This window comes from Lipomyces tetrasporus (assembly GCF_029532465.1).
Source record: "Lipomyces tetrasporus strain NRRL Y-64009 chromosome Unknown POJ06scaffold_1, whole genome shotgun sequence".
Taxonomy (NCBI): Eukaryota; Fungi; Ascomycota; class Lipomycetes; order Lipomycetales; family Lipomycetaceae; genus Lipomyces; species Lipomyces tetrasporus.
In genome coordinates this window covers 136,057-148,244 of record NW_026611596.1, presented here as the reverse complement: position 1 = coordinate 148,244, position 12,188 = coordinate 136,057, and the positions used below count along the sequence as shown (strand labels likewise).

General features: G+C 51.8%; 6 protein-coding genes across 6 annotated transcripts; 4 read left to right on the top strand and 2 right to left on the bottom strand.

Moving 5' to 3' along the window:
• Nucleotides 1-435: 435 nt before the first annotated feature.
• On the top strand, nucleotides 436-1,543 carry POJ06DRAFT_272164 (uncharacterized protein; the record flags this gene model as incomplete). Its single annotated transcript, XM_056189552.1, has 3 exons — nucleotides 436-623; nucleotides 683-1,271; nucleotides 1,334-1,543. 3 exons carry the CDS (start codon nucleotides 436-438, stop codon nucleotides 1,541-1,543), a joined length of 987 nt encoding a protein of 328 aa, XP_056046882.1.
• Nucleotides 1,544-2,888: 1,345 nt separating this feature from the next.
• Nucleotides 2,889-4,340, bottom strand: POJ06DRAFT_931 (uncharacterized protein). Its single transcript, XM_056191768.1, has one exon. The coding sequence runs from the start codon at nucleotides 4,080-4,082 to the stop codon at nucleotides 3,015-3,017; it is 1,068 nt and encodes a 355-aa protein (XP_056046881.1). The 5' UTR covers nucleotides 4,083-4,340; the 3' UTR covers nucleotides 2,889-3,014.
• Nucleotides 4,341-4,345: 5 nt separating this feature from the next.
• Nucleotides 4,346-5,822, top strand: POJ06DRAFT_927 (galactose-1-phosphate uridyl transferase). Its single transcript, XM_056191760.1, has 3 exons — nucleotides 4,346-4,533; nucleotides 4,593-5,050; nucleotides 5,108-5,822. Exons 1-3 carry the CDS (start codon nucleotides 4,468-4,470, stop codon nucleotides 5,655-5,657), a joined length of 1,074 nt encoding a protein of 357 aa, XP_056046880.1. The 5' UTR covers nucleotides 4,346-4,467; the 3' UTR covers nucleotides 5,658-5,822.
• POJ06DRAFT_923 (ribosomal protein S5 domain 2-type protein) lies at nucleotides 5,815-7,823 on the bottom strand. Its single transcript, XM_056191756.1, has 2 exons — nucleotides 6,508-7,823; nucleotides 5,815-6,454 (listed from the first exon to the last, which is right to left on the bottom strand). The coding sequence occupies exons 1-2, from the start codon at nucleotides 7,724-7,726 to the stop codon at nucleotides 5,988-5,990; spliced, it is 1,686 nt and encodes a 561-aa protein (XP_056046879.1). The 5' UTR covers nucleotides 7,727-7,823; the 3' UTR covers nucleotides 5,815-5,987.
• Nucleotides 7,824-8,042: 219 nt separating this feature from the next.
• Nucleotides 8,043-10,001, top strand: POJ06DRAFT_241853 (fungal-specific transcription factor domain-containing protein). Its single transcript, XM_056186159.1, has 2 exons — nucleotides 8,043-8,306; nucleotides 8,360-10,001. Exons 1-2 carry the CDS (start codon nucleotides 8,107-8,109, stop codon nucleotides 9,921-9,923), a joined length of 1,764 nt encoding a protein of 587 aa, XP_056046878.1. The 5' UTR covers nucleotides 8,043-8,106; the 3' UTR covers nucleotides 9,924-10,001.
• Nucleotides 9,999-11,998, top strand: POJ06DRAFT_241851 (ribosomal protein S5 domain 2-type protein). The gene has a single exon (XM_056186158.1). The coding sequence runs from the start codon at nucleotides 10,352-10,354 to the stop codon at nucleotides 11,966-11,968; it is 1,617 nt and encodes a 538-aa protein (XP_056046877.1). The 5' UTR covers nucleotides 9,999-10,351; the 3' UTR covers nucleotides 11,969-11,998.
• The last annotated feature ends 190 nt before the right edge of the window (nucleotides 11,999-12,188 follow it).

Genomic DNA, 12,188 nt, shown 5'->3' with positions numbered 1-12,188 from the left:
ATCTCCGACGTGGCGGTGATGGTGATACGACAGTCGGAAGTGGGTATTGTACATTGCGCTAGTCCCAAAGAGGAATGGTTGGTTTAAGCCCCATGATTCTCCTTAATTAATCAACAGCACAACCAGTTTACTCGGCTGCGAGACAAACATTTTGCTACTTCCCCTTTTTACTTAAGAAGGGCGGAAATTTCGCTCTCACGTTGTTAACTGATTCGGAAATGGACGCAGTAATGTCAGGAACGTCCGCGATCTCCTACGGTTATACTTCGCGTGCAAGATCGACAACCGCGTGGAACAGCACCACACCCAGATCGACAACTGTGAACAAAAGTCCTTCGCCTGTGAGTTGATCGATCAGATGAGCACCAGGGAAAGTATTTTAAGCTTGCGTGTTCGCCGGAATCTACTTCATCGACAACGGATATGTCGAGCGCGATGTCAGTTGCGCTCTCAAAGGACAAGTCGCCAGGGCCAGACGAGAACTGGATCTCGGAGTTTGACAAGGCGCTCAACCTTTTGAAGAGCAATGCGCCGGAGCAGTGGTTGGATATTCAGATGCCTTATTCCCAGTATTTGAAATTAGAGGAAAGCTGGTCAAATATAAAGTCTGACAGCTATAAGAGGTATTATCCTACAAGACGCGTTTGTTTCCAGATACTTGCTGATGATTTCGACATTGTAGCTACCCGCGCTTGTCATACAACAGTGTCACTGAGACCGTGACCGTGGTGACTGTACCAAAAGACCTGCATGAAGTTGCGGCTTCTGAGCTTAGATTCCAAATCATGAACGGTATTCGGGAATACCTCTCTCATCACAGCCCCGAAAGCTTGGGCAGAATTGTGGATGCTGGATCTAGCGATGTACGAGGATCTAGCGGCGGCTATGAGCATAGCGTGAAACAGGCAGACGGACTATTCAAATATATAGGCCCTGGTGCTGGCCCTGCGACGGTCGCATTTGAGGTTGGGTTCAGTCAGAACTATGACTCCCTTCTCGGTAACAAGGACATGTGGATCCAAGGCTGTCATGCTAAAGCCTGCGTACTGATATGCCTTGATGAGTCTCCACGATTTCGAAATCCTACTGAGCCCGTTGAGAATATCGGAGACGTCGCAGCAGAAAAAGCAGCTATGAATTTGCATGCACTTGCAACTGTACCCTTGGACGGCTCATACTTCCCACAGATTCGCTATCGCGATCACGTTTGGGCCGGAGGTGTGACAGAAGCATTCATTGAAGTCTGGCGAGCCGACGGCCATGAGAAATTCGTGAGTGATACAATATTGCATCATATTGTGGAGGCTAGCTGCTCACAGAAATGTTATTGTAGCCGCTGATAGAAGACAGGAGGCCCCATTACAATCTTACGACAACACTTGGCCTTCATGTCAGTGACTTTTTCGAGGATGATGCGTGGCAAGCCCTGGGAATCGAGGATTTAGACATCCCTTTTGATGGCACTCTCTACTTAACTCTGCTTGTGGGCGCAATGGTTAAAATGGCTGAAGGCAGGTTTGCAGATTTCATCACAACGCAATAATTCTGTAATTTTAGCGTTGTCCTTCTCATTGCTTTGTTGCTCTGTTCTCCTTGTCGCTTTGTTGCTCTGATCTTATCGTTGCTTTGGGCTTTGTTCTCTTTTTTTTTACTTTATAACATACGTACAATCAAAACTGGGGGTGCTACGTAGGATCATCCTTGAGATTGACAGCGTGAAATATCAGGAGCCGTGACTAATCACTATTACATATACCAAACGAACTGCGCAAGTGATCTTACCAGACGGAGAGGTAGGATCCTATTTCGTGGGTTAGAAGCATGTCATCTAGTTCCCAAGTTGGCTAGACATATTAATGTCATGTTATAGTTGCAATGTTTTCGAATTGAATTATCTGTCTACTCCGGACTTTGATCCGATACAGATTCGCACTAATTGCATCACTCTTCGAATAATGCGAACGTAGGAACAGAAAGCGGGTAACATTGGATGATGGCTCCTAGAAAATGTTTTTCGTTCCGGATCTGTGCTATCCAACCTGGATTGTGTTAATGTAGGATCATTAAGACGTCGCATTTGAGGCTCTAGTGTTGGTTCGATGGTCTATTGACGTTAAATTGATTTGTGGCATCCGGTTGTACATATCGGCAGCTTCCTTGAATCAGCCGCTGTCGTATGAGGAGCCATGAAGAACATGCTTCGTGTCATCTCTCGCAGGACCTATTTTACAATGTTTATAAAACTTCAGTGACATTATCGTTTAAAACCGTAGCCAATGATAGATCGTCGGATTTGGACTCGGGCTACAAAGAAGTCTCCCCACTAATCATCCTGCGCCACATTAACTGCGGCGTGCATGCAGCCTAAAGCTCTGCTGTACGGCACGTGTACCAACGCCACAATTTCAGGAGGCCATCTTTCACCTCGAAGCGCGTGTTGTGCTACAACGCAGTGATTGATACTGTTTTCTGGCACGATACTGGAAGCGGGACCATGTACCATCCGATAATGATTATAATTATACGAAGCTACTATACTAGCAACGGCTTATCATGGTGCATTGAGAATGTTCATCAATTTAATTGATGGTAAACCCTGACATAGAAGGCGACAATCCTCTTCTGGGTGTCCTGCTTATCTCATCAATCCGGCAACGTCCCTTTACACAGAACAACTTATTTCCCGCAAAGTCAATTTGTGCTGGCAGCGTTCTGACTACACAAAAATCGACTGGGTAGTTTGAGGCTACCGGACAAGTCATCGATGACACTCGTCTGCGGGCACATCAGAATACAAAGCCGGCGTATAGAAAGTCGCGCTGACTTGGACTAGTGCAGTGTCGAATGTACCATGTCACCGGAGTATTGCGCGTTTCGTTGAAGTTGGACTGAGGAGCAAACAAGGGAGACAAGTGACTTTCGATAAACTCTATTACTATTTCCTAATATAAAATATTATTCCAGTTATACCATATCCCTATGACAACATAGCTCTTCTACGATATACCAAGACATTACTTCTCAGGCTGTCCGTATCCCCACGGATTACTCGTAGTCCATTTCCACAAATCCCTGCAAGAATCCTCGATTGTAAGCTCGGCCTTCCACTGAAGCTCCGTGTTCGCCCGGTTAGGCTTCGCCGTCAAATTTACGACGTCACCCTTTCGGCGACCAACCACTTCAAGCGGAATCGTCTTGCCTGTTGCTTTCTCGAAGGCGTGCACGACTTCGAAGACCGTGCTGCCGTTGCCGGTGCCGAGATTCCACGGGCGGACAAAACCTTCGCCGTTTTCGCCCTGGACGGAGTCGAGCTTCGCGAGAGCGGCGAGATGGCCCTTGGCGAGGTCGACGACATGAATGTAGTCTCTGATTGGCGTGCCGTCGGGAGAGTCCTTGTAGTCGTTGCCAAACACTTGTAGTTTCTCTCTCCGGCCGACGGCAACTTGGGCCACGAACGGGAGAAGGTTGTTGGGGATGCCGCGCGGGTCCTCGCCAATGCGCCCGGACGGGTGGGCGCCGATGGGGTTGAAGTAGCGCAGAATGCCGACTTTGAGATTCGCGTCCGCGGCCGCGGCGTCGGTGAGGATTTCCTCAATTATCATCTTCGTGTGGCCATATGGCGAAGTTGGCCCGGTTGGACACTCTTCGGGGATGGGAATCATGTTTTCGAAACGGGTCGCGTCTCCGTAGACAGTTGCCGAGGACGAGAAAACGAAGATGGGAGTCTTGTGCTTTGCCATTGTTTTGAGCAGGACAATGGTGCCGGACACGTTCGAGTCGTAGTACTCGAGCGGGATCTTGGTCGACTCGCCGACCGCCTTGAGCCCGGCGAAGTGAATAACAGATTCGATGGGGTAGGCGCTGAATACCTTCTCCAATCCAGCCTGGTCTCGCAAGTCAATGGGAAAGAAGGGGATAGTGGAATTTGTGAGCTCGCCGACGCGACGAATGGCTTCCTCGGAAGAGTTGCACAGGTTATCGACAACCACGACTTTGTAGCCTGCGTTGATGAGCTCTAGCACGGTGTGAGAGCCAATGTAGCCTGCGCCACCAGTAACAAGGACGTATTTGTCTGCTGTCATTGTGAATCCGTGTGTATGTTGGAGCAGTGGCGACAATGAATTGAGGTCGAGAATGTAGTAATATACTATGGAGTTGGTTGTCGAGGGGTGCGTTTAGGTAGCGAAGGCGACTGCGGTGCGCTTGCTGCGGCCATTCTATTGGCATTCCGCATGCTAAATTCGGCCGTACGCGCTCGACGCCCCCGTGCGGCTCAGGTTTCGTGGTGGTTAGGGCTTGCTCCGCGCTGCGCTTGCGCTTAGCCATGATCGCAAACCTCGAGACAGGCAATTCTCAGCCTTCGAAGCCAGCCATGTGCAGACTGGTCGGAGCCGCCCAGGCAGACCCAATAAAGGTCTGTTCATTCCTCGACGACAGTCGCCAACCATACTTCGTCATTCTCTCATCATGACAGGCACGTTTGATTTCAACAACGACTCCCACCGACGATACAACCCGCTGACCGATTCCTGGGTATGGCAAACGAATTGTTATCAAAATATACAATCTGTACGCTAACCATTACTCTCCAGGTGCTGGTATCTCCTCACAGAACCCAGCGCCCATGGCAGGGCCAGCAGGAAAAGACTAGCGCCGGCGGCTTGCCAGCGTACGACGCGACATGCTACCTCTGTCCAGGCAACACCCGGGCGACGGGCCCCATCAACCCAAAGTACGAGTCCACATTCGTGTTCGTGAATGATTACGCGGCGGTCAAAGTTGACCAGCCGCCGTATGAGCAGGCTGATGGTGAAGACGGTTTGAGGGCCCGGCTGTTGCAGGTGCAAGGAACCCGAGGGACGTGCTTTGTGATTTGCTTTAGCCCGAAACATAACGTTACGCTACCGCTTATGAGCGTACCGGAGATTGAGAATGTGTTGGATACGTGGACGGTATTGTATAACAAAATGAAGACCGAGACAGCATTCCGCTACCTCCAGATCTTTGAAAACAAGGGCGCGGTCATGGGCTGCTCGAATCCCCATCCACAGTATGCCTCCCTTTCTCATTTATATTTCTTCAGTGGATATAGCTGACAAGCCACTAGCTGTCAGGCCTGGTGCACCGAAAGCCTGCCTTCCGAACCAGCCAAAGAATTCACGAGTCTGCGGTTTTACAAGGCCAAACATGGTACTTGTCTCCTCTGCGACTATGTTATGCTAGAACAACAGGACCCTGTCCGCATTGTCGTCCAAAACGAGTCGTTCATCGCCCTCGTCCCGTTCTGGGCCGTCTGGCCCTTCGAGACTTTAGTCCTGGCAAAATCGCACACTGCTTCTCTCGTCGATTTTTCTCCGAAGCAGAAATCCGATCTGGCAGACGTGATCCAGAAATTGACAATCAGGTACGACAACCTATTCGAGACATCGTTCCCTTACTCGATGGGATTGCATCAAGCACCTATTAATCCCGTCGAGGACGAGTCCCAGCTCTCGCATTTCCACATGCATTTTTACCCGCCCCTGTTGCGGGGCGCGACAGTGCGCAAGTTTCTGGTCGGGTTCGAGATGTTGGGCGAGCCGCAGCGCGATTTGACGGCCGAGCAGGCCGCACAGAGGATTCGCGCTGTTGAAGAAGTGCATTATTTGCTGAAATAGACAGTGGTTAGAAGCAGATGGTCGATTGGATTACTATGTTTTGCTATGCGTATTGCAGTCGTCTGTTATTATATGTCAATCAAAGAGATATAGTCGATACCGTGTCTATTTCTGCAGCGAGCTCGACAACAGGCTATTAACTCCAGACATTATCTACGCAAAATATTACACAGCAAAACGTAGACCGACTAACACAACTGTACAAACATGACCAGTACCATTCACCATAATGCATCACTTTACTATACTTATTCGCAAAAATTTAATAGGACGCCAAGCATGTATCAGAGACAAAAAAAGTCCGTAGAAATAACATAATATTAAAGAAAACTACAGATCAGCGGCTTCTATTTTGGCGAGGACAGTCCCATTGCCTGGCCGGATCGCAAACACTGCCTCTTCGAGTTGGCTTGCTGAAAGCCCCGGATACCTGACTGCGTAGTACTCCTTTTTCAAACCCTCAATCACATCAGCAACCTTATCCGCACGCACGAGCGACACAGTGCATCCGCCCCATCCAGTACCTGTCATTCTGCTTCCGGCAGCGCCATGCCGTCGCGCGATCTGAGTGAGTTCGTCGACCTCGGGACACGAGCAGTCAAACAGACTTGAGCAAGAAGCCTGCGACGCGTTCATAAGCGCGCCGAGAGCGTCGAAATAGGGCCTTGACTCTGATGCGGAGAGGGTGCGGAGATGGTGTGTGGACGACGCGAGCAGAGAAGAGAAGCACTTGACTCGGAATGACTCCTCAATGACGTGAATCGATCGGTCTCGCAAGTTTAAATACTTCGCCCGGACTGGAGGTATATTAGTATCAACATATAAACTTGGAACGTGCAATACTACGTACTAGGAAATCGTGTCATGTACTTGCGCACCATGTCTTCAGTCTTTTGCCCCAACATCTGCGCAACCTCGTCCAACGAATACTGGTCTCTTTCAAACGTCTCTTGAACTCGTCTGACAACTTCTCTAACCGCACGTTCTTCAGATTCTCGATCGCCCATGGTCCATCCCTCCCTATCGCAAACACGATCGTAAAATCCACGCAATGTCCCACCAAACCCGTCCCGAATCTCGAGTCGCCCGACCTTGTATTTGCGGGCGAGGATTTCCGCCGCCAGCACAGCCTCGACCACACGAACATTATACTTGTCTGGTCCGGTTTCAGCTCGATTTGCCGCCACGATAAGCGAATTTGCGAGGACGAAGCAGAGAGGCGGAATGGTGTCAAGCACACGGACAGGCTTAGCGGACACGAGTGGCCGAAAGTCGACGAGCAAAGCGTGGTCGCGCACGCCGAAGACGGAAGCGGCTTGGTCCATGCCTCCTGAATTCACACCAAGCACTCGCTCGGAAATGACGGATGAGTTGACTAGAAACGATTTTTCTATCGTCGACGTCGTTGTGGCGGCTAGGACTGCTAAAAGAGAGGAGCAAACCAGAGCGGAAGATGCCGAAAGCCCTGCGCAAGTCGGGATTTCACCGTCGACGAGGATGCGCATTGTTGGTAGTGGCGAGCTCTCTGCCGCGCACAATTTCGAGAACATGAGTGCGCCCTTGAGGCCGGCGAGGAAGTATGCCGACCAGTCAACATCTGATCCGGTCGTCTTAATCTCAAAAAAGGGGTCCTGAAAGTCGACTGTGTTGAATACCCGGGTCGCATATTTAGACGACGACACATTTGACAATATGATCCTGTCGTCGGCGGCAGGATCATCTGGCGGCAAGACAGAGACGGCGACGAGGACATCATGGACTGTTGCCATGGGCAAGACTGGAAACCACGAGTAGTCGATATGTTCCCCGATCAAGTTCACTCTTCCTGGCGATCGAGCGACAAAATTCATCGGCCGGTCATACAGCGCTTTGAATCGGGAGCTTAATGCGTTCCAGCGCGTAGTTTGATGAGCAAGATCGACAGACGAGTAGATAGCATGCAGACGGGTGACTGTCGGCACAAGGTCCTCTGGCGGGGGAAAAGACAGTTGAGGAGAATACGTGGGCGGTGGAGACGGATGTGGAGTCGTCCACGGCGAAGGCGGAGCCGGGATGGACGCGGAGGTCATTCTTTGCTGTAGTGATCAATTTGTGTTCTTCGTTAGACAGCCGTGATAGAGGAGTGTGCGACGGACGAGTGCTGCTGGTTGTGGGCCATCGGTCGTGTGGTTTTGGAGTGAGCGGAGCGACTTATCCGCCTTCACCGCCAAAGCCCGCCGCAGCATCGCACCGCCACAGCGCGCTTGCGCTTACTGCCCGCACTGATGCTCCAGCAAAAAAAGAGGCGAAAGTGGCGCAGTTGCTATGGGTTAGGGCAACCGTTCTCGCCAGTCGGTTGCGCTTCTCCGCACGATGGCTTTTCCACCTTCCTGCCCATCTACGTCTCGCCACTATTCAAGGCTTGATAACCATTGACGGTTCACAAGCGCAGTGTTGTTAGGTCGCCAGCATGAACACACTATCGATGGTAAACACCGCAGACCTCATGACTAAATTACAGCCAGAGCCGGTGAGTCCTGTGCACTCGAGTTCGGGACAGTCGACTGGATCGCCTGTGACAGTGAACGAGAATGCGCACGACGAGAACACGAAGCGGCATAAACGAAGACAAGTGGGGTTGAAGCGGAGTCGATCGGGATGTCTACAGTGGTATGCCAGGTTAATGGGATATGCAAGAGGTCAGTCCTAGCTAACGATCGAAGTCGGCAACGAAGGAAAAAATGCCATCTCGAGAAGCCGACGTGTAAGAGCTGTCAGGACCGCAACTGGGTTTGCGTCTACCCATCGCAAGCGTCGCCAAACGGCGACGAACGACGGTCGCCTACCGCTAGGCGCCTGTCAAGCATATCGACGACTACAGTTGCACAATCCGAGAACAATACTGTGTTCAGTGCCGCGTTCAGCGACGACGGATCTGTCGACACCTCGCTATTTGACGATGCGCTCCTGCAAGATCCATTGACGCCGTCGACTGCACTCGTGCCGTCTCCACCAATGGCTACGATGAAGTCAATGGGCACGAGAATAGAGAACTTAGATGGGCTTGATCCTCTGTCGATCCTAAACTATACTCGCACTCAGAAAGAGCTTGTGTATCACTTCACTGTGACCATATCATCTGTTATCTCTTATTATCGACAAGAGGGACCGTTTCGGCGCCTAATTCTGTCTCTGCTGATTCCGGTTGCTAGACCGGGTGCGATTGCTCCGCCTTCGACCGGACCGTTGTTGTCCTCGCTGTGTGCACTGGCGTCGGCGCATAAGTCGTACGCGCTCGGTATTGCGCAGGACGATCAGCAGCTTTCATATCATACGGCGGCTTTAGAGAAGCTGATTACACTGCTAGAAGACCTTCCAGCGCGGCTTGAGGACGAGAATACTCAGAACGTGTTACTTTCCTCCATTTTGATTCTTGTGTACTATGAAATCGCAAAAGGCGGATACGTAGACTCGATCAGCATGCACCTGAGCGGGGCTTACCGTATCATCACAAGCTTTCTGAACCACATCATATTCCGGCTCCAGGCATCAAACACGACAGGAACGGCAAGTTCAAGAGTATCCAAAGAAACTATCTTCCTGTTCCGAATCTTTCAGTATTTTGACGTCATTTGTTCATTGTCGAAGCGCGACAAATTGCTGGATCAGTCTCTGCAATTGCATCATTTCCTATCGACGTATTCGCGACTGCGGTCGACTCCGCCGTCGACAAACGACATGCCGGAGGACGGCATCGATCCTGTGATCGGACTAGCAGAAGACCTATGGCCGTTGATCGTGCGGCTATGTATTCTGTGCAATGACTCAGAATTTGGCAAGTCGATGACGCCGGATATCATGTGCCGCGCGAGCTTACTTGAACTGGAGCTCAGTTCGTGGGAAATCCCGGCAGCGTCGTCACCGTCGAACCCACGGGACTTGGCAATGCAAGCCGCGGCCAAAGTATACCAGCTTGCGGCGCAGATCTACCTTCTGCGGACGTTTTTTCCGTCCGAGAACGTGGCAGACGCTATTCAGGGCCACGTACGGTGCGCATTAGATCATCTGGCAAGAGTTTGTACTCTGGAAGGAAACATGGCTGCGTTACTCTGGCCTGTCAGCGTGGTCGCGAGTGAATGCGTGGATTCAATTGATCGAGGGTTTGTGAAGGTTGTGTTCCAGAAGTTGGGCAAACGACAGGGCATGGCAAACGTCATGCGGGGATTGCAGTCAGTTGAGTCCGGGTGGCGGGGGCTCAGGGATTCTCATGTCGTTATGTTTGGTTAGGCAGCAGTGGCAGGGTTGTATCAACAGGAGATCTGTACTATTATGAGTAATTGGAGTTTTGCGGATTCATTATATGGGAAATATTGTTCTTAACGCGAGGCGCGCGTCAGTGTAGTATAAAGAGGAGCCGAGGTCACTCACTCCACGGGGGACGCCACACACCATGCGGCTGGTTCACGTGAGCAGAGTTACCCTGCTTGTTGGGCGGGTTGTAAGCGCAAGCGCGGCGGCTGTGGACATGCGAACTTCTTGTAATCGTCCACCGACGACCGCGGCGCTTCTGAGGCGGCAGGCGGCAAGGCGACAGAGGCAAGTGACCTGCCGCTGGTTGTCCACACTAATTGACTATGAATATAGTCACACTCCCTCCCTAGTCGCTCCCTTCTTCCTCCCATAGTTTGTACTTACCGTACTGTACTCCGCATAAAATGTCTCCATCATACGTATCTACTACTACTACATCAACAATTACAACTGCATCTCCGCAAACACTGGAAATCGACGCGATCGATGATGCCGCGTCGTACGTGCCCGTGATCTCGTCCCTATCGTCTGTCTACTCCGCCTCGGCCCTGCCGGCCCAAGAAGGGCGATGGGCGTCCCTGGTAGCGTGTTTCAAGCAGTTCTACCCCGCAGAGGACCTTACGTTCATCGCGCGCTCGCCCGGCCGGGTCAACCTGATCGGCGAGCATATTGACTACTCACTCTTCGACGTGCTTCCCATGGCCATCACCCAGGACGTCCTCATCGCTGTTCACGTCGGCGACACGGACGGCAAGCTCGTACTCAACAACACAGACCCACATTTCCCCTCCCGGACATTCAACGTCGCGGACCTGAAAGACATCGAGATCGACGCGACCGTGCACGAGTGGAGCAACTATTTCCTGGCCGGCGTCAAGGGCGCGTTCTCGCTTCTGCCGTCGGCGGAAATACCGAGCATGCACTGCGTGATTGACGGCCGCATTCCAACTGGCGCCGGCCTCTCATCCTCTTCGGCGTTTGTCTGCGCATCCCTTCTCGCTATCGCTACCGCCGTCAAAGCTGCTGCGTCGCCAAGCTCGACGACATTTGCCAACGCCGTCACCAAGTCCGACCTGGTCCAATCCGCTATCGTGTCCGAGCGCCACGTCGGCGTCAATTCTGGTGGCATGGACCAGTCAGCATCGGTATTTGGCGTACCCGGACATGCACTTCGAGTGCAGTTTTATCCACAATTGAAGGCGTCTCCTGTGGCCTTCCAAAGTGACGACTTTGCGTTTGTCATCGCGAACACGTTGGTTGTTGCCGATAAACACGTCACGGGTCCGATCCACTACAACCTACGTGTTGTTGAAACCACCGTGGCAGCTGAGATTCTGGCAAAGCAGTGCGGTCTCGGTCCGCTCCCCATCCGCGACGGCTTTGGCGGCACCCTTCGCGGCGTCGTCGAAGCGTTCAAAGCTCGCGGTGTCGACATGACAGGCGTGATGGACAAAGTCAAGCAAGTTTTCTCGAAGCAGGAAGGCTACACATTGGCCGAAACTGCCGAACTTCTCGGACAATCCGAACTCGAAATCACAAAGAAATACATGACCCGGTTCCCCGTACGATTCGAGCGCTTCCAATTCCGCGCCCGAGCCCTGCACGTGTTGGACGAAGCAAGGCGCGTAGAGAAGTTTTGCGAGTTGTTGGCCCATGCGCCTGCTGATCGAAGTGGCGATGACGCCGAAGAAAAGTATTTGCAGGATTTGGCGTCGATCATGACTGCGTCCCACAAGTCCTGCCGGGCGTTGTTCGATTGTTCGTGCGAGGAGTTGGACGAGCTAGTCGGTCTTGCCGTCGCGAACGGTGCCTACGGAAGCCGCTTGACCGGTGCCGGATGGGGCGGCGCGACCGTCAGCTTGGTGCGGAAAGACAAGGCAAACGACTTTGTCCAGTGTTTGAAGGAGGAGTATTATTCGAAGCGGTATCCAGGCATTTCAGAAGACAAGATGAACGATGCGATTTGCATTACGGAGCCCGGGTTGGGATCGGCTGTCGTTGTGGGGAATTATAGCGCGTGAGCCAGTACGTAGATTTCATTGGTAACAACATCATTGTTAAGTGAATAGATTTGCGGTTTGCAATAACTACAACCGGTCAATTAGGTTTGTGTTGAACCAGGTACTTGACAGTCCAAGATTGTCCACAGCAAGCCAACACCGTCGCCGCAAATAGTTCCAATTGTTGTCTACCCGTTTGCTGTGTGGCTCCTGACGACACTTGCAGCAGAAAGTAATGTCG

Coding starts and splice junctions, on each gene's coding strand:
- POJ06DRAFT_931 (XM_056191768.1), bottom strand. CDS start 4,082: ATGACAGCAGACAAATACGTCCTTGTTACTGGTGGCGCAGGCTACATT.
- POJ06DRAFT_927 (XM_056191760.1), top strand. CDS start 4,468: ATGACAGGCACGTTTGATTTCAACAACGACTCCCACCGACGATACAAC. Junction 4,534..4,592: donor ACCCGCTGACCGATTCCTGG/GTATGGCAAACG, acceptor ATTACTCTCCAG/GTGCTGGTATCTCCTCACAG. Junction 5,051..5,107: donor TGCTCGAATCCCCATCCACA/GTATGCCTCCCT, acceptor ACAAGCCACTAG/CTGTCAGGCCTGGTGCACCG.
- POJ06DRAFT_923 (XM_056191756.1), bottom strand. CDS start 7,726: ATGACCTCCGCGTCCATCCCGGCTCCGCCTTCGCCGTGGACGACTCCA. Junction 6,455..6,507: donor GTACATGACACGATTTCCTA/GTACGTAGTATT, acceptor ATATACCTCCAG/TCCGGGCGAAGTATTTAAAC.
- POJ06DRAFT_241853 (XM_056186159.1), top strand. CDS start 8,107: ATGAACACACTATCGATGGTAAACACCGCAGACCTCATGACTAAATTA. Junction 8,307..8,359: donor CGATCGGGATGTCTACAGTG/GTATGCCAGGTT, acceptor TAACGATCGAAG/TCGGCAACGAAGGAAAAAAT.
- POJ06DRAFT_241851 (XM_056186158.1), top strand. CDS start 10,352: ATGTCTCCATCATACGTATCTACTACTACTACATCAACAATTACAACT.